Below are 20,651 nucleotides of genomic sequence, written 5' to 3' on the forward strand. Positions count from 1 at the left end.
TAGAAGGACCTTCTTGTTAACTGTTGTTTCACAGCATCGTGTAAACGTTCTTGAGAAATCTTGTAAACCTAGTTTTCTGATTTGGTTTAGCTTTGAACGTGCTGTAGATTTTTTTCTTGTGACTTAATAGCATGCTTGCTTTGGTCCCTCCAGATAACAGAGCTGTCCACAGAGCTCACGGACGAGAGGAACACTGGAGAGTCCGCGTCCCAGCTGCTGGAGACCGAGACGGCTGAGAGACTGCGTCTGGAGAAGGACATGAAGGAGCTGCAGGTAAATTAGACCCATGTCTCTCCAGTTTAACCTCAGCTACTGACTTCCACTGCAGAGGATACAGCCCCAGGGTCCACAAAAGAGCTAATGTTTATCAGCTTGACTGAATATATGCAGAGCACTAAAGCGACAAGCCTGGCAATAATGCACTCAGAGTAATGTCCTTGAAATTGCCTCCGCAAAGCATCACTGGATAAACGTTCCAAGCTGGTGTGACGGAGTTACTATGTGGAGGACAATCACTCTACGGCAATGATGTCTACAGCTACTGAATGCTCTTATCGCGCTGTCTGTTTTTACTCTGGATCCAGGCCAAGTTTGAGACCATGAAAAAGCAGATGGAGTCGATGGAGATGGAGGTGATGGAGGCACGGCTCATCAGAGCCTCGGAGCTCAACGGCGAGATGGATGACGACGATGAAGCTGGTAAAAATAACAAAGTGGAGTTTTAGCTCCACAAAATCTTCACAGCCGTAACCGTGCTTAATTTCTTTTACGACGGCACTTAACAAATTTCTCCTGTGACCCGGGTTTAACCCTTACAGTGTCTCCTGGCCATGTTTAAACTCACAGTGGACTCTTTTCTGACGAGTTTGACATGTTTCTGGAAACTACACAATCTCCAGGCTGGGATTTTATTACAAATATGTGCCATATTCCTATCATTCAGTTTGATGCTTGGCCTCAGAACTCAGGAATGCTTTCACATACAGACATGACCTTATCTATCTAACCCTCCGTAACACTCATTTACTTCTTAAGAAAAAATTCTCTATAGAGTCTCTGCAAGGATTCTACATATAAAAACTATAATTATAAAAAATGGCATGTTTGCATCAGGTAGTTTCTCTGTCACATCTCCAGTGTCCTGGTCTGTGAGGAGTGTGGTGTGTTCTCCCTGTGTCTGCGTGGGTTTCCTCCTGGTGACTGTCTGTGAGGAGTGTGGTGTGTTCTCCCTGTGTCTGCGTGGGTTTCCTCCGGGTGACTGTCTGTGAGGAGTGTGGTGTGTTCTCCCTGTGTCTGCGTGGGTTTCCTCCGGGTGACTGTCTGTGAGGAGTGTGGTGTGTAGTCTCTGGACCTACCGCGACCCTGAACTGGATAAGGGTTACAGACAATGAATAAATGAATACATGATTCCAAATATGTATCAAATAACATCAATTATTTTACAAAACCCACATAATTTCTTTATATTTCTTAAACTACCACCCTTTGATGGAAGATTACTTGAGAGTATAAATTAGCTTTTAATGCTATTCTATGATGATTGGTGTCTAATAGGAACAGAGCTAGCATGGACATTTTCATGGCATAAGCATGCTCTGATTTTACAGGATTTCTGACAGCAGTGTAACGGGTTTAAAGCCGTTAAAAGCCGCTTGGCCTTTTCCCATTCTGCGAGAACTGTCTGAGGAATCAGAGCTCCGAATCATAGGAAGCTGTCATGTCTCTGTGTATACAGTGTGTATTCATGAATGAACAGCTGTAATAGAGTAAGGAAATAGACACTTTCCGTGGAGTCTGACAAACCCGCCGAGGCATGGATTCTTTAATGGGTTTCACATCTCAGGCTCTGCTTTTGAAAGCAAACTTTCTAGTGTTCAGTCAAACAATGCCCACTTCTCTCTGGGGATGTCTTACTGGGTTCTTCTGCTCGATGATGAGAGAGGTGGTAGGATACAGTCTGATCACCTTGGCTCTTGTACTTGGTTTTTCAGTCGACTGAGGGCTAACAGTAAGAATGACTGAGTAGGTAGATTTTCCAAAATAAAAGTCCTGTACAGGTACCTACATTTTTTGTTGTTGTTGTTGCTAAGGTTACAGGTCTTAAATTGGGATGTGTACCTTGAAGGTTTATTATACTCTCCTCCTGTGAAATATGGGTAAATATTTATAGGTTTTTATATAAGGGCTGAATAATAGAGAAACAAAATAAAAGTCTGGAGTTAAGACGAGATTTTTAAAATCACAGAAAACCTAAAAGGGCGGCACGGTGGTGCAGCAGGTTAGTGTCGCAGTCACACAGCTCCAGGGTCCTGGAGGTTGTGGGTTCGATTCCTGCTCCGGGTGACTGTCTGTGAGGAGTGTGGTGTGTTCTCCCTGTGTCTGTGTGGGTTTCCTCCGGGTGACTGTCTGTGAGGAGTGTGGTGTGTTCTCCCTGTGTCTGCGTGGGTTTCCTCCGGGTGACTGTCTGTGAGGAGTGTGGTGTGTTCTCCCTGTGTCTGTGTTGGTTTGCTCTGGGTGCTCCAGTTTCCTCCCACAGTCCAAAAACACACGTTGGTAGGTGGATTGGTGACTCAAAAGTGTCCGTAGGTGTGAATGTGTGTGTGTGTGTTGCCCTGTGAAGGACTGGCGCCCCCTCCAGGGTGTATTCCCGCCTTGAGCCCAATGATTCCAGGTAGGCTCTGGACCCACCATGACCCTGAACTGGATAAGGGTTACAGATAATGAATGAATGAATGAAAATCTAAAAATGTGATAACATTTAAAATATTTAAAATTGTAACAATTAAACAATTTTTAAAATTAATTAATTAACCCCTGATTTGAAGGGACCAAGAAGTGACATCTAAGATGCCACCACACTGACAAGTCAAAGGTGACTATTATTCTGTGACTGTACCTTCACTGTGATTTGTGTGTGTGTGTGTGTTTTCCACAGGTGGTGAATGGAAGCTGAAGTATGAGAGAGCCATCAAAGAAACCGAGTTCACTAAGAAGAGATTACAGCAGGAGTTGGACGACAAGTTGGAGACAGAGCAGCAGAATAAGAGGCACCTAGAGAGAAAAGTAGGTGCCTTTCCTCCAGCTCAAGGAAGCATTGTGCAGCACTGAATGTGTGATGAACTGTCTCCATGTTCCTTCCCTGTCCCCCCAGCTCACTGACCTGCAGGCGGACCATGAAGAGAGCCAGCGGTCTCTACAGCAGGCCAAAAAGAAGTGCCAGAGGCTCATGGCCGAGCTCCAGGACACAAAGCTGCACCTGGAGGGTCAGCAGAGCCGCAACCACGAGCTGGAGAAGAAGCAGAGGAAGTGAGTTAGCAGTGTCTCGTACAATATTTAATAACGTCCAGGCTCTTGAGTGTCAAGGGGTGGCCTTGTGTGATACCTGCTGATCGTGTTGCCATGGGAATCATCAATAACGGAATCATCCATTAGGCTTTGTTCACATGATCAGACCAAAATCGTGACTCAGATCTGAATTGTTTTTTATTTTGGGAAAAACATGTATCTCTATTTTTGTCTGTATTTAGTTTACTATATCATTTGAACATAAAAGTTGTCCTATGGGCGGCACAGTGGTGCAGCATGTAGTGTCGCAGTCACACAGCTCCAGGGACCTGGAGGTTGTTGGTTAGATTCCCGCTACGGGTGACTGTCTGTGAGGAGTGTGGTGTGTTCTCTCTGTGTCCGAGTGGGTTTTCTCCGGGTGACTGTCTGTGAGGAGTGTGGTGTGTTCTCTCTGTGTCCGAGTGGGTTTCCTCCGGGTGACTGTCTGTGAGGAGTGTGGTGTGTTCTCCCTGTGTCTGCGTGGGTTTCCTCCGGGTGACTGTCTGTGAGGAGTGTGGTGTGTTCTCCCTGTGTCTGCGTGGGTTTCCTCCGGGTGACTGTCTGTGAGGAGTGTGGTGTGTTCTCCCTGTGTCTGCATGGGTTTCCTCCGGGTGACTGTCTGTGAGGAGTGTGGTGTGTTCTCCCTGTGTCTGCGTGGGTTTCCTCCGGGTGACTGTCTGTGAGGAGTGTGGTGTGTTCTCCCTGTGTCTGCGTGGGTTTCCTCCGGGTGACTGTCTGTGAGGAGTGTGGTGTGTTCTCCCTGTGTCTGCGTGGGTTTCCTCCGGGTGACTGTCTGTGAGGAGTGTGGTGTGTTCTCCCTGTGTCTCTACCCACCAAGTCCAAGCACACTCTAAAACCCAACAACCTTTAACCCCTGTAAGAACCCCTAAACAGTCTCCACACAGTCAGTCCAACCCCGCCCAGCGTCCATTACAGTCCAGTAGGGGTACCCACATGCAAAAATATCAAATCTTACCTAGAGTTGCTTTAAAAACTGTGTGTGTGTGTATGTGTGTGTGCGTGTGTCAGATTTGATCTGGAGCAGAACCAGTCCCAGGATGAAGTTCAGAGGGAAAGGAATCAGAGGGAGAAACTGTCCAGAGAGAGAGATGCACTGACCGGAGAAGTGTTTACACTCCATCAACAGCTACAGGTGAGTCGTGTGTGTGTGTGTGTGTGTGTGACAGAGAGACAGAGAGAGAATCCCTGTCACCGCTGTCCCTTGGTGTTCCTGTAGGACAAGGAGGTGGAGCTGTGTGGGCTGAACGTGAAGGTGGAGCAGCTGGAGGCCGAGCTGCAGGATCTTTCCTCTCAGGAGTCGAAGGATGAGGCCTCGCTGGCTAAGCTCAAGAAGCAGCTCCGCGACCTGGAGGCCAAGGTCAAAGATCAGGAGGAGGAGCTGGACGAACAGGCCGGGACCATCCAGATGCTGGAGCAGGTAGAGACCGATAATGATATTCATATAATCGACTGAGGAAGACCTCTCTGAGACCTGTGACCTGTTCAGTGTCCACTGAGAGGGTCTCCCACCCCCACCCCCCACTGGAGAACTTCATTACTTCATATTTATGTGATTTATTTTATTGGAACACGTGAAATACCACGAAAAACCAGCAAACTAGTCACTGGTGAGACGGAAAAAAGCAAAGGCGCAAGGTGAAACAGTGTGTACCTCTCAGTGTGATGATTTTATTAGAGAACAGGCTAAAACATTATTAAAGCAACAATATGTAGTATTTTTACATCAAAATTACAGTCAAAGGGAGAATAGAATCTCTGTCATTGCTACTCTAGGCTCAGCACTGCAGAAACTGCACTATGTAGCCAAACTTTTGGAGAACAGTAAGAAACTACCCCCACCCCCTTCTCTTTCACCCCACCCCCACCCAAAAATACTTAATCTTACCTTGTGTTGCTTTAATAATGGAGAGTAACAGAGAAAGGCTGTATTTGAAATCATTTTGGAACATTTCTAATGAAGATACAAGGTTTTGTTCTGACTTTGACAGCGTTGTCTGAGTTTGGGGAAAACCTGAGGGAAACACATACTCAGACAAAACTGGGATGGTTTATTGATGTTTAGTACAGTTTAGAAAACAGTGTGTGCGTGTCTCTGTGTGTGTGTGTGTGTGTGTGTGCTTGTTTTACGTGTGTGTGTGTGTGCTTGTTTTACGTGTGTGCTTGTGTGTGTGTGTGTGTGTGTGCTTGTGTGTGTGGGTGCGTGCGTGTGCGCGTGTGCGTGCGTGTGTGTGTGTGGGTGCGCGCATTTGCACGTGTGTGTGTGTGTATGTGCGTGCGTTTGCGTGTGTGTGTATGTGCGTGTACGTGCGCGTGTGTGTGCGTGCATTTGCGCATGTGCGTGTGGGTGCGCGCGTGTGTGTGCGTTTGCGCGTTTGCGCGTATATGCGTATATGTGTACCTGCGCGCGCGTGTGTGTGCGTGTATGTGTACGTGCGTTTGCGTGCGTTTGTGTGTGTGTGCGTGTGTGCGTGCGCCAGGCCAAGCTGCGTCTGGAGATGGAGATGGAGAGGCAGAGGCAGACGCACTTGAAAGAGATCGAGGGCAAGGATGAAGAGGTGGAGGAGATCAGACAGTCCTGCAGTAAGAAGGTAAAACTGCCCAAATCATACTCTAACCTCTGACTAGGGGTGTTTTTTAAATCTGTGCTCTGCTGTGGGATCTTCCTGGTGATGTGTGTGTGGTGCGATGTATCCCACAGCTGAAGCAGATGGAAGTGCAGTTGGAGGAGGAGTACGACGATAAGCAGAGGGTTCTGAGGGAGAAGAGAGATCTGGAGAGTAAACTGCTGAGTGCCCAGGATCAGGTACGGTCCACGGCCGCTCTGACCCCTCACCCCTCGTCCCTGCTGGGGCTCAGTGTGAGAATGTCCCCTGTTGTTATAGTGACGCTTACGGTGTTATTACTAACTCTACTAATGATGAGAACCATAATCTCCATACACAGCCGTTCTCAAACTGCAGGACACTTACAGTAACAATCAAACACCAAATAACATCAAACTACACAGCGCCCAGGCGCCAAGGAACAGTGTCTTAGACCTGGGCCTCCTTAAAGTCACCTGGTGCTGGTGGAAAGTCTGAGTGCGCTCAGTGCACATATGTCCAGCTGGGAATGGGATACATGCTCTAGACGTGTGTAGAAGAGAGAGAGAGAGAAGAACAGATAGTTCTGTGGATGGGTTTAGGAAGAGAGAGATGGAGAGGTAGAGAAAAGAGGCAGAGATGTGCAAAGTGAAGAGATGTGCAAATGTGACACGGTGGTGCAGCAGGTAGTGTCTCTGTCACAGCTCCAGGGACCTGGAGGTTGTGGGTTCGAGGTGACTGTGAGCGGGACTCACGTCTGTGAGGCGTGTGGTGTGTTCTCCCTGTGTCTGCGTGGGTTTCCTCCGGGTGACTGTCTGTGAGGAGTGTGGTGTGTTCTCTCTGTGTCTGTGTGGGTTTCCTCCGGGTGACTGTGAGGAGTGTGGTGTGTTCTCTCTGTGTGGGTTTCCTCCGGGTGACTGTCTGTGAGGAGTGTGGTGTGTTCTCCCTGTGTCTGTGTGGGTTTCCTCCGGGTGACTGTCTGTGAGGAGTGTGGTGTGTTCTCCTGTGGTGTGTTGCCCTGTGAAGGACTGGCGCCCTTTCCAGGGTGTGTTCCTGCCTTGCGCCCAATGATTCCAGGTAGGCTTTGGACCCACCGCGACCCTGAACCTAATAAGTGTTACAGATAATGAATGAATGGTCTCTGCAGGTGAGCCAGAGGGACGTGGAGACAGAGCGGCGTCTGAAAAAGGACCTGAAGCGCACCAAGGTGCTGCTGGCGGACGCTCAGGTGATGCTGGACCACTTGAAGAACAACGCCCCGAGCAAGAGGGAGATTTCTCAGCTCAGGAACCAGGTGATCTGCTCAGCGCTGATCTGTGGAGTCTGGAGTACAGGGAGGGGTAATGGAAGAGGAGGTCTGACCGTAATGTGTGTGTGTGTGTGTGTGTGTGTGTGTGTGTGTGTGTGTGTTTGCTGGCAGCTGGAGGAGTCAGAGTTCACCTCTTCAACTGCTGTTAAAGCTCGTAAGTCCATGGAGCTAGAGATTGAGGACCTTCACATCCAGATGGAGGACGTGTCCAAGGCCAAGATGTCTGTAAGTGATGGGATTTATCTCTCTCTCTCTCTCTCTCCATCTCTAGCTTTCTCTGTATCATTATCTCTCTGTTTTTGATTATTTCATGTGCCTTGCACTTTCTAGAAAAAGTAAAAATTCATAAACGATAAAACTGCTGCTTCCTGTTGTTAAAACTGACGCATTGCACCTTTAATTCTTTACACACCTTCGCTACAATGCTCAGAAAATGAAGGACTGACCCGAGCAGAGGCAGCGAAGGCCACATTAAGAATTCTGTTCCGTTTGCAAAGTGAGGCGTCTCCCAGATTGATTGGGCGGGTTGTGCTTTCACAGCGCTCGAGGGAACGGGTTAGCAATGCTAACAGACGGCTATCGACAAAGCGTTCACTCTCCTTCCACACGCCTTGTCTGACCCTGAAAAAACACCGAACACTCGCCGGCCTGAGTCTTTCCACTCAAGGACAAGCACACGTTCTCCACTGCTGTGTTCATAAGGGGCGCCACACCCCCCCGGACTGCATCATTTAAACACTGCCCTCAGTGATCACAATTAATCAACAGAGCTCCGATTTCTGAGGAGACCCTTTAAAGTATGAATTACGATCAACAAAAGCGTCTACATCAGCTGAAGTTGAGCATTATTTCTTGTGAAAAGCTAAATGCATCCATATTTCCAGCTTTTTTCTGTAGTGCTTCTTCTTCTTGTTATAAAAGCACCTTTCTACCGCCCCCTAATGGCCTGGATCTATCAGGTCCCCCATGTAAGGGACCCACTCTATGAAGCATCAACTTGTTCCTTCAGTTCTCTGCGGAATTAAAATGACAAATATTAAAAGACCACTTACAAAGATTAATTTTTGGCGGGAAAAATTGACTTATATATCAAACGCATTAAATATCTTTTTAATATTCTTACAACTGTACTTTTATAAGAGATGCTACATTTATGAGCTGGATGTAAGATGATTTTCATATACATTCCCTCTGTTGTCTTGCGCTGTGGCCTCTGTTTTTGGACGAGTTCAGGTGTGGGCAGTGCTCTGATGAGCAGTGTGGCTGGTTATTGTGTGCAGCTCTGGGTGGGGGTGAGGACGGGAGTTAAAGCATGTAATCTCCTCGTCTCTGCCTCCGCCAACAACATACAATTACCGCGTGCAATCACTGTGTTCAGTCCTGCTCTGTTTCTTACTACAAACCGCCAGGAACACGGTCATTACGACCCCAACAAGCACTTTTCTTTCATAATTCTCGGATTACAGGCCGATTGCCGCAGAGCCGGGTGCAGTCTGCGTTTCCCGGGAAAAAGTGTGTCCCTCTGTTGGAGTCTGAAAAGGACCTGAAGGGACTGTTGTTAACCTTGTTATTTACGACTGTACCTCTTCTCAGTTGAAATTCCATTTGTTTATTGTACAGCAGTGACGTCCTCTCATCCTCTGTTCTTCTGAGAAGGCTTCACCACAGGTTTTTGGAACATTGTGGTGAGGATTTGATGGTTTTCAGCTGTAAGGTCGGGGCCTGATGACGGACGGTTAGTTCAGGATCATAAACACTGATCGTATCATGCATTTCTATGGCGATTATAAATGGGTTCACGTCCTGGATGTAGTGATTAGACTATGTAGCTACAGCTGTTATAGCTAAAACCTGCCCGACTCGGCTTGGCTTTACTTGGCTTTTTGATCCCTGATACCCAGTAATTTTTGTACACGACTAATCACCATTTAATAACACTGCTGTCGTTGTTGTGGTTTTCGAGGCCTGCCCTTTCTGATACTGACAGCGTTTTGTGATGTCACCAGCTAAATTAAAACTAGAATTACGAAGATCCACAAGTTTTGACGCTATTAAAAAATACGTAGACCCTCTGCTCCACTGTCAAACGGTGGGATCTCTGACTGTCATCGTTTTCTCTAGGGATTTCTTGCTGAGACGTGTTTATTTTTTACTCGTTTATTATCTTCAGCTATATTTTGTAGTGAAACCCAAACTAGTTGGTCCCAAAATGCCCGTAGAGCCGTGCAGAGTTGAGTAGAGCAAGTACCATGCAATGGGATAGTGCCAATTGAAAGGTGAGGGTCCGTCACTCTCCACCAACTCTTTACTGAATGCTGCAGAAATGGAGGAATAACTGCACCATGGTGGTTTATTGACCCTTAGCTCGGGCCCTTAATCTAAACATCTGTTTGTCTGTTTTAGAGTTGTTATGAACGGTATTGGTGCTGTTGTTTTCTTTCACTTTTTATGAGCTCATTATTATTGAATTTATTTAGATTACGACTAGTTTCCGTCTATTAATTTGCTTTCCCTGCAGGAGGGGCCGTGTATTAATGATAATAATGGCACTTAAATGACAGTCGGAGTCCTGTGGGAGGTTGTGCAGATCTGCTCGGAGCTGCTAATTGGCGTGTTTAATTACGGCTGCTTCCACTTGGGCTTTTGGGAAGGGCTGTTTAATTTGAGGGTAGTGTGTGGGGGGGTTGGAGGGGGGGGCATATAAACATCCATAACTGTTATTTTTTTTCTTAGTTTTGCTTTGATGTGCTGTAATTCTTGAATTTAGATCAAGAACCGCAAGCCGAAAAGAGCAGGCATAGGGGTCGTTTGGGTCGTTGGTCTCTCTCTGAAACTAAAGCTAGAGGGGCAACACCCCCCCCCCCCTCCAGCCCCAAAGGCCATCACCAAATTCCTAGAACAAAACCGCGGACTCATTAAAGCTCAGTAAAATCACGAGGAATAGTGGAGATATTTACGTGTTAAACACACATGGATTCAGGGCATGATCTAAATGCCCATAAGTTGTACTCTGCTCTCAGATAACGTGTGTGTGTGTGTTGTGTGCAGCTGGAGGAGCAGGTGAGCAGGCTGCAGAGGGAGAAGAATGACCTGCAGTCTCGTCTGGAGGAGGATCAGGAGGACATGAACGAGCTGATGAAGAAGCACAAGGCAGCTGTGGCCCAGGTCGAGAGGAGATCCGGTTCTTTACTACATTCACACCACTGTGATTAACCTGTGGATATTTTGAGACACCCATGATGGATTTACATCATATTTATATTATTATTATTATTATTTATTGGTTGTAGTCGGCGAGAGACCTGGCCCAGATCAGTGACCTGCAGGCCCAGCAGGAGGAGGCGGCGAAGGAGAAGCAAGAGATTCAAGACAGGGTACGACCAAATAATACCTTCTCGAGCTACAGAAATGCTACAAATTACACATCCCATAAAGAGTTAATATTGTTCACGAGGATGTGAACGTCTGATAAATGAACGCACTATTTCTGACTTGAGAACAGAAAATCACAAGTAAATAAAAACAGGAAATGCTCCTTTTTTGAAAACATTTCCCACTGCTCTCTCCAACACAGAGTCGTTTGCTGCTCAGATGACTCCGAACCACACTCTGATATAATTTGACACACACCACAAAGAACACACCCCTCGGTATCTGCCGCTGTGTTTCATGATTTTGGGGAAAGAATCAAAGAGTTTTCCTTTGAAGTATCCAAAGTTATTTCCAGAGTATTGTTCCAAATCGTCTTGCTGTACAAGTGGAATCAAAATCAAGAGGAGTCAACTCCCAAAGAATCATTTCTGTGAGCATCTACGTGTCACTCGTATCAGCTGTTGGCCAATGATTCATAGAGTTGAAACTCTAGGAGTCGACTTGATTTGCAGTGCACTTTGAACTTCAAAAAGTGGCCATATTCTTTCCATTATTTTAGGGTTAAATCTGTTTTTAAACATAACACGTATTCTAAGCTATTGTTCATGAAAGTTAGTAATATATAATATGTATAAACTACATTATGATCCATGCCAAATCCTGCATGTTGAAGTAGCCTTGTAGCTATAGCAACGTTTTATGTCGTTAACAAAGGGACTTCAAATCAAATTATTCTTTCAATTACATTTCGATATACAATAAAATTTATAAATATTACGAATAACAAATACTTTTATTATTTTAAGTAAAATTTATAAATAAAACAATGATTTTGGAAAAAAAACAATGCAGATTTAAATAAAGATCTTAATGGTTTGTAGTTGACTTACTGCTGTACACAACCGGCAATCTGATTGGCTCTCATTGCTGGAGGGCGGGACTTTATCTGTTAGCAGCAAGCTGATTGGCTCTTTATGCTGAAGGACGGGACTTTTTCCGTAAACAGAATCCGTTCCTTGGGCTATTCTTACTGGCCCCAGGACAGCGGCGTCACAGTGCTCATCATAATGCACAGATCTGTTTGGCTGAGTAGCCTCACGTGTGATATACAGAAATGCCTGTGATTAGTCTGTGAGTTTCCTGGACCGCTAAACCTGAACCGTAACGACTAGAAGGGTCACACCATTTAAAACAAACACTCTGTTCAAATTTAAACAGCTCTTATTAGTTTATCAGTTACAGGTCCAGGTTCGGATCGGACAGTGTCTGGGTCTGGACCCAGATTTCGGGCCGCCTGTTTGTGACCCCTGCAGTAAACTTTAAAAATGTTAATATCTGTTTTTATTATATATTTTTATTTATTTATTTATTAAGGCTCCATCTATTTTAGGTTTTATTCCCACCCCTGAAAAAGAACATAAATTGTCCTTGTGAATATAAACAATGACTAAGGAAAGACATAAGTGCAATTAGTCAGCCAGGACCTCTATGACCGATTAGCAGACTAGTGGATTCAGTCAGGGGAACATCCCTAATCCTCCTCCCCAAGAACTTGAAACTCTTGTCTGGATCGAACAGCAAGCCATGCTTTGGGTCTCAGAGTGCTGGAGGCATTAAGATAGCCCTAACAAGCTCCTATCGTCTGAGATTCTTATCTAAATCCAGTGGCCCAGCAGTGATTAGCTGCTCCCTGGACAAGCACAGTTCACTCGCTTTAATGACGCCAAATTGGGAGCTTCGGTTTCTGTCTTTCTGTGATGCAAAGCCTCTTAAATTTTCAGCAAACTGCACTGGATCCACAGCTGTGGCGTCCGTATCGTCGCAGCCGTACGAGGGCGTTTAAACGCTGGCTGTGACACATGGAAGAAGCTTAACAGCAGGCTTCCTAAACCAACAAGATAGCAGCCCTGTCTTTGCCGTTCCTCAAAGACAAGTGCTTGTTTGTTATTCCCCCAATTCTCTCTCCATTTTCCCGTTATTAAAAGAGAAGACGGCTCTTATCTCGGACTTGAAAGTTGCATGGTTGATGCACATCATCTGCGCGCTTTGCCTAGAATGAAATGGTGAAGATGAAAGTTTGTTTATATAGAAGTAACTCTAGGGAAAATCAATTCATGTTTCTCATCAGCAGCTGTTGAATATCCTAGGAGAGCCTTGAGATGGGTTTTTGCTAACGGTGGGCAGTGGAGTGATATTTTATCGTTATCGTGATAAATATTTCTCCGTAAGTATTTCTAAAGCACTAAATATCTCCATCTTTGTTCTCAAAGAGACCACAGATACAGCCCCTTGGAAATCTAAAACCTGGAAACTTGAAACGAAGTCTCCAACATGTGGCTTGACCTTAAGCAATGGTGTGAGTCATTCCATCCCTTAAGGGCAAGGCCTCCCATTTCCTCAAGTTTGGAGTTTTCCTCATGAGGGCTGACTTGAACCTTCAACTTTCAGAGTTCCTCAGGGTCTGGAGGGGCTTGTTCTATGGAAGCACCAGCAGAGCAGTGGTTTCACATGACATTCACCTTTGTAAACATTAAATTGATAGTACCCTGTATGATCAAACACTTTTCACAAGATTAGATGTAAGTTGTAACCTATCAAAGCCCAGGGAGGCGATATATTGTGCGTGTACATGCAGGTTGGATTGTAAAAGCAACTCCAGGTATATCACACACTCCTCGAAAAGAAAAGTCCAAAGCCTGGAGATTACGGAGGTGGGTTGAAAGGTCATGACCTCTGAGCTGCTGACCTGGATGCTTTTTTTCCCCCCAGCTCCAGTCTCTTCAGAGTCAGCTTGAGTTCCAGGAGCAGTCCATGGTGGAGAAGTCTCTGGTTAGTCGGCAGGAGGCCAAGATCCGCGAGCTGGAAACCAAGCTGGAGTACGAGAGGACCCAGGTCAAACGCCTGGAGGTGAGTGAGTGAGAGAGAGAGAGAGGTGGGCGGTCAGGTTGCCAGGCTCTCCAGAAGTCACCAGACACAAACTTGAGAGTGGAAATGAACTGATTTCCTGCACTTCCACTCGTACAGTGCTTTTTAGAATGAACCTAACTGTGCTGTAAAAAGGTTCTATAATTTTACAGTAAATTACAGTGCAGTTTTTACAGTCACATACTGTTTTCTTTGCTGTTCTTATAAATATTCACTGGGAGCTACAAGCATTGCTTCAAATTCCACAGCATTAATAACATATAAGTGAAAGTAGGTAAAGAACTTGTTATTACAGGTGGAGCCATAGCAACAGTAAACGTCTGTAAACTGTATTTGAAGTGCATGATTGCACGTTGACTAATTTTATCATCCATTATCATGAGTTCTGACAATAAAACATGGCTGCAGTGTTCACACACCCACATCTTCATCCCTGCAGACCCTAGTGGCTCGTCTGAAAGAGAATCTGGAGAAGATGACGGAGGAGAAGGACCAGCATGTGTCCGGGGAGAACCGAGAGAAGGAGCAGAACAAACGCCTGCAGCGGCAGCTCCGAGACATCAAAGAGGAAATGACCGAAGTGGCCAAGAAAGAGGCAGAGGCCAGTCGCAAGAAACACGAACTGGTGAGAAAAACATGTCCAGGTTCGTTAGGTTAAAGGCTGTTAAACTGATGGACATTTAATTCAGTTCAGTTTCAATTCAGTTTCATTCAGTTTCATTCAGTTTAGTTCAAATCAGTTCAAACTCAGTTTCAAATTAACTTAATTCCAATTCGTTTGAGTTCAGTTCCATTCACACCATGTGCACTGTTATATAAATTCAGAATGGACTGAGAGAGGACTATTCTGAGTGTAACTGAGTAAACAAGAATTCCTCAGACAATGGGATCAAATGATTATAAGCATAATAGGATTATTATTTAGAATTAGAAGCACTTTATTGGCCACTATGCTTTCACACAGAGGAATTTTTAATTTAGTCCAATCCGTGCAGTGAAACACACATTAGTGAACACTAGGGGGGCAGTGAACCTTCTGGTTACACGCCTAGTTCCCTAACCACCAGGCTACCGTTGCCCTCCTATAGGCCACGGCTTGCCCTCCTATAGGTCACGGCTTGCCCTCCTATAGGTCACGGCTTGCCCTCCTATAGGTCACGGCTTGCCCTCCTATAGGTCACGGCTTGCCCCCCCATAGTCCACGACTTGACCAACCATAGTCCACGGCTTGCCCCCCCATAGTCCACGGCTTGCCCCCCCATAGTCCACGACTTGACCAACCATAGGCCACGGCTTGCCCCCCCATAGTCCATGGCTTTCCCCCCCATAGGCCACGACTTGACCAACCATAGGCCACGGCTTGCCCCCCCCCATAGTCCACAGCTTGCCCCCCCCCATAGGCCACGGCTTGCCCCCCCATAGTCCACGGCTTGCCACCCCATAGTCCACGGCTTGCCCCCCATAGGCCACAGCTGCCCCCCCATAGGCCACGGCTGCCCCCCACCCCATAAAACAATAAGAGTAATGTACAAATAATAAAAACAAGTGATTAAAGTGATTAACCGACTCCTGTGTAAGAGACGGGAACGTTTAATGAACTTCCGATTCTCTTTCAACAGGAAATGGACATTGAGAGCCTGGAAGCAGCCAATCAGAGCCTGCAGTCGGACCTGAAGCTGGCCTTTAAGAGGATCGGTGACCTGCAGGCAGCCATCGAGGACGAAATGGAGAGTGACGATAATGATGACCTCATCAACAGGTATGTCCCTCTCAAACCACAGTCCCAGGTTTGATCTAGTGACAGTGACACAAAAAGATAGCAACTTTCAGCCATTTTAATCCACCCCTCAGAACATGTTCAACCAGATGGGGTCAACAGCCACAATCTTTCTCCCTGTTTTAAAAGCCATAGCTGTAGTATTATCACATACAATAACAATTTTGAATGTTCACATGTGGGAAAAATAGTCTGCTGCTATGATTTATATGAAATGAATAAATTAACAACAATATTTATAATCCACAGCGTTTAATTTGTTCCCTAAATCTTAAGAAACTGTTCACTAAAACCCATTGTTTGTTCAAATATTGCAGAGTGGCATTGTTTTGGTGGCTCTTCTCATGTTTTTGTAGATATGAGGCTTTGGCTGATACCCCGCGCTGAGAAACACAGACCAGTGGAAGATGAGATTAGTTTTTGCCATGTTTTGGGTTGAAATTCATTTTCTTCTTTTCTCTCTGTTCTTTATCTATAGACTGTTTTTGTCTCTCTCTCCTCTCTCTCTCTCTCCCCTCCCCCCCTCTCTCTCTCTTTCTCTTTCTCTCTTTCCTCTCTCTCTTTCTCCCTCTCTCTCTCTCTCTCTCTCTCTCTCCCTCTCTATCTCTCTCTCTCTCTCCCTCCCTCTCTCTCTCTCTCTCTCTCCCCTCTCTCTCCCCCTCTCTCTCTCTCTCTCTCTCTCTCTCTCTCCCCTATCTCTCTCTCTCTCTCTCTCTCTATCTCTCTCTCTCTCTCCCTCCCTCTCTCTCTCTCCCTCCCTCTCTCTCTCTCTCTCTCTTTCTGTTTGTGTTAGCGGACTGGTTTAATGGTGTCCCATGAGCCCGCTTCTTGTATCCTTGTGTTGTTTTTTTCCCTCTTGTTTAGCGTCCCACTGAGGAGGCTTCTTTTTCACTGAGCTGGAGGAGAGCTCCACTACCTCTGTGTGTCTCTGAAGTAAACAATGTAGAGGCTGAGAGTTTATACCTCCCCTTCAGTTTCTTTCCCCAGGCAAACAGGAGGTCAGGGAGAGCCACTGTATGAAGAAATAAACCCCCAACACACACACACACACAGACCCATATCGCTGCTGTCCAAAGGCAGCACATATCTCCAAAATAGTGATTTACAGGCGAGGCGAACCTGTTAAATATTAATGCTAGAAAAAGTATAGAGAGAATTCGGATTCATTTCCCTCCTTCAATTTGTCATGAAATTTTCACAGATGATTGCAACAAATATAAATTGGAAATGCTTGAATGGACTTACAAGGTTCTCTTCAGCCCCTTCCTAGAATACTGATCACTGTTAATAATGTATCAATAACGGTCTCCAGTTCTTTCAGGTGCAGTGCACACACTACGCAGAGATTTCAGACTCCGGCCTCCTCCTACTTTGTGTCATTTAAAACTCACTCATCTGCTTTCTCTCTTCTTCTCCTTTCCCTTCTGGGTGTGTGTGTGTGTGTGTGTGTGTGTGTGTGTGTGTGTGTGTGCGTGCAATGCAGTTTACAAGACATGGTGACCAAGTATCAGAAACGGAAGAACAAAACGTGAGGAACCTGAGCTCGAAGCTTGCTCTTCATTCATGGCCAGTGCAGCAGAGTGGTGCTGTGTTCATCTAAACTCAGAACAAACCAAATGACAGCTCTTCACACCTGACTCTATGATAAATAAGTCATTTCTGAGAATAGATTAATTACGGATCTGTGAAAGTAAAATGACTTTAACGCAACACCACATCTGGCTGCATCCTCATCGCCGCTGTCGTGTCGTTTGTGTTACTTTTAAAATTGCATCCAGCTTCCCTCATCTGTTTTCCCTCATGTGCATGGATCAGATCACTCATCGCATGTGTTCAGTGTGTCCACTCTGTGTGTTGGTGCAGTCCGGGCAGGGGAGGAGACGGGAGCGGGGGAAACCGGAGCACCCGGAGGAAACCCACGCAGACACAGAGAGAACACACTACACTCCTTACAGACAGTCACCCGGAGGAAACCCACGCAGACACAGAGAGAACACACCACACTCCTCACAGACAGTCATCCGGAGGAAACCCACGCAGACACATGGAGAACACACCACACTCCTCACAGACAGTCACCCTGAGGAAACCCACGCAGACACAGAGAGAACACACCACACTCCTCACAGACAATCACCCGGAGGAAACCCACGCAGACACAGGGAGAACACACCACACTCCTCACAGACAGTCACCCTGAGGAAACCCACGCAGACACATGGAGAACACACCACACTCCTCACAGACAGTCACCCTGAGGAAACCCACGCAGACACAGAGAGAACACACCACACTCCTCACAGACAATCACCCGGAGGAAACCCACGCAGACACAGAGAGAACACACCACACTCCTTACAGACAGTCACCCAGAGGAAACCCACGCAGACACAGGGAGAACACACCACACTCCTCACAGACAGTCACCCGGAGGAAACCCACGCAGACACATGGAGAACACACCACACTCCTCACAGACAGTCACCCTGAGGAAACCCACGCAAACACAGAGAGAACACACCACACTCCTCACAGACAATCACCCGGAGGAAACCCACGCAGACACAGGGAGAACACACCACACTCCTCACAGACAGTCACCCGGAGCGGGAATCGAACCCACAACCTCCAGGTCCCTGTAGCTGTGTGACTGCGACACCTACCTGCTAGGTAGGATCGAACCTGCAATCTCCTGAAAACCGGGCAAAGAGTACCACTGGGACATTCCATACAACCTTAACATATGCTGCCTTAAACAAATGTGGAAGCTTTCAGTAAAGGGGCATAAATGTAATTGCTGCACCATTTAAGGTGGAACAGAATATTGAACTTAGCTTTTTCTGCAGCATTAATTATCGTTTATTTTCTCCCCAGACTTTTGCACTGAGCCGTGCGATGGGGGAGTATCTTCCTGCGGAGTGTGATTTATTTTCAGGCGTTAACTAGTGCTGTTATTATGAGGCAGTAACATAGATTCCAGCTGTGTGGTTTGATTAATGCTGCACAGTTTTGGTGCGTACACGTGTGTGTGTGAGTGTGTGTGTATTATGCAGCCTGAGCGTTGGGTGTGGATGACTGAACAGCAGAAGTGAACGCAGAGTTGGGGGAGGGGGAGTAGCTACAGCAGCTTTAATGATAAATCTAATTGGGTGGAACAGAGATATGGAACCAATAGGACTGTGTTGTCACAGCTGATGATTGTCCAGACGGAATCTGCCCGCCCATGTTTGTTGCTTGGCGCTCGAGCCGTGGTTTAAGGCAGGGGACGCAAATAAGGTGCGACATCAAATGCAATGCGCCCCATTACGTAGCGCTTCTGTCCAATTGCGGTCGGGTCCATTTTTGATAAAGCCACGTTTTGATGACTTGTGTGAGTGTGTGAAACTCTCCATGGGTGTGTGTGTGTGTTTGAGAGAGTGACTGGATGAGTGTGTGAGCTTGACCTCAGGTGTCAGTGTGTGAACGAATAGGTAATGAGTAATTAAAAGACATCATAGGTCAGGATTAATTATAAAAGTGACTTATATCTGGACTGGAAGGAATTAGCAGGATTATGACAGAGATTTCACACTTTCTCACAAGTCCCGGAAGGTTCTTTGAATGTGAGGAAAGCAGGCCTCGATGGGTTTGGAAATAGCTTATAAGCGTTTGTCATTGTGAGACGGTTTCGCCGTTTTGCGGCCAAGCGAGGAGGCTGGCAGGTGGGAGAAAACAAGATGATTTCACTCCCAGAACTGAGATTTTTTTTTTTCTTTCTGTATTTCGTGGCCAGAGGGAAGGGTAATGGCGTATACACACTATAGTGGAATGTCAAATCTTGCTTCAGGCACCAAAAAAAGATCACAGATCACAACAGGAATAAGAGTGTTTCACCTTCCTCTCTCCCCGAGGGCCCAGAGAGGACAGGCTGTTATCCCAGCAACACCTGGCACAAATCACTGCCTATAGGCCTCCGTGCATCACTCCGAAGTGTGTGTGTGTGTGTGGGTATGGGTGTGTGCATGCTGGAGGTGCTAATGACCACATATAATAACTGCCTCCCTTCGGGCAGTGCCCAGTCGTTTATGGACATGGATCCAAGTAAATGGGAATGGCCCTGAAGAGCCCATCTACTCGTGTCAGGAAAGTGCACCCAACAACGTTGACCACTATTCCATAGCTTTTGGAATCATGGTTTGGGCATTTAAGGTTTCCCAAATATGCCGAGATGGACTCTTAGCGCAAAAAGATGCTGGGTCTTTGGGAAATTGTGACTTGACCTTGTGTCTATATTGATGCTTAACTATCAGCTACAATAGGGTGCACCTGTGAGCTCCGTCAAATCACTGCCTAGCAGCTCACAATAAAGGAAATGGGAAACTAGACACAAGCAAACACAAGACTAAAACAGAATCAGAACCTAACAGTGATGATTCCTGACACTGTTTTGGATTCGGGGTTCAGCTCAAGCGAGAGAGAAATGACTTGGTATACGTGGTGTGGCTGTAGGCCATTGGGGTGATATTGATAGCAAAATCAATCAACACAGATTATGTAGCAGAAGCGTAAACATAGCTGAATAAGTAGCAAGGGCAAGCTCCATGCACAGATGCCGGTATCAACGCCAGTTCACCCATGGGGCTCAGACATTCACGTTGTGGTACCACTGTGATTAGGTCGACTGCAAATGCAGCAGTTGCCTTCTTTGTGGCAGACTGAGGTTCAGCTCCTCACTCCCAAAGCACACCATGCTTTACCGACCCCTTCGGCAAGGTTCCAAACACTGCACTCCCCCACCGCTGTCATGGGTTCAGAAAGTATATGTCACTTGGGATGATGTGAAATGAAAAATGGAAATGTTGGATGCTCTTTTGAAGATAGAAAATATTGAACCTTTGTCATTGTACTTACAAATAGCGGTGGGCTCTAAACGGCCGTCCATGTGTCGATGAAGCTTAAATGAGAATGGATTGAAAGGACTTTTTGTAGATTTGTTTCTCTCCCTCTCTATCCATCTCCCCCCTCTCATGCATTCTCTACTGGTTATTGACTGGGCTGAATTGCACGGTACCAGCACAGCTTCGCTAACAGCATTCAGAGAGGCTTCCAGACAGAAAACCATTACCACAGGCCGGCCGGGCTGGCACACTTAATTGTGCCTTCAAGAGGCAACTTGCAAATTTGAATTCTGTGTAGAGCCTGGACTTGACTCGTTCTGGAGCCTATATCACAGCGTATAATTCATTAAGGGTGGAAATGGGAGTGTTTAGGTAGGTTTAGAGGAGCATGATCTAAGAGGGGTTTTACCAACACTGTACAGCCAAACATTTGTGGAAATGTATACACTGCATTCCACTAATTT

At 46.2% G+C, this 20,651-nt stretch overlaps 1 protein-coding gene across 1 annotated transcript in view; it reads left to right on the forward strand.

Annotated features, from left to right (window-relative positions):
• LOC136674319 (unconventional myosin-XVIIIa-like) overlaps positions 1-20,651 on the forward strand; it is a 93,979-nt gene that overhangs the window by 66,196 nt on the left and 7,132 nt on the right. Inside the window, exons 25-40 of the mRNA XM_066650251.1 lie at positions 154-273; positions 585-699; positions 2,936-3,063; positions 3,152-3,306; positions 4,354-4,477; positions 4,562-4,762; positions 5,823-5,933; positions 6,044-6,148; positions 7,075-7,221; positions 7,348-7,461; positions 10,285-10,401; positions 10,527-10,610; positions 13,378-13,515; positions 13,973-14,158; positions 15,153-15,292; positions 16,794-16,838. Of these exons, the coding sequence (XP_066506348.1) occupies positions 154-273; positions 585-699; positions 2,936-3,063; positions 3,152-3,306; positions 4,354-4,477; positions 4,562-4,762; positions 5,823-5,933; positions 6,044-6,148; positions 7,075-7,221; positions 7,348-7,461; positions 10,285-10,401; positions 10,527-10,610; positions 13,378-13,515; positions 13,973-14,158; positions 15,153-15,292; positions 16,794-16,838 (2,030 nt within the window). The remainder of the gene's footprint in view (positions 1-153; positions 274-584; positions 700-2,935; positions 3,064-3,151; positions 3,307-4,353; positions 4,478-4,561; positions 4,763-5,822; positions 5,934-6,043; positions 6,149-7,074; positions 7,222-7,347; positions 7,462-10,284; positions 10,402-10,526; positions 10,611-13,377; positions 13,516-13,972; positions 14,159-15,152; positions 15,293-16,793; positions 16,839-20,651) is intronic.

The sequence above is a fragment of the Hoplias malabaricus genome, chromosome 18 (genome assembly GCF_029633855.1).
Source record: "Hoplias malabaricus isolate fHopMal1 chromosome 18, fHopMal1.hap1, whole genome shotgun sequence".
NCBI lineage: Eukaryota > Metazoa > Chordata > Actinopteri > Characiformes > Erythrinidae > Hoplias > Hoplias malabaricus.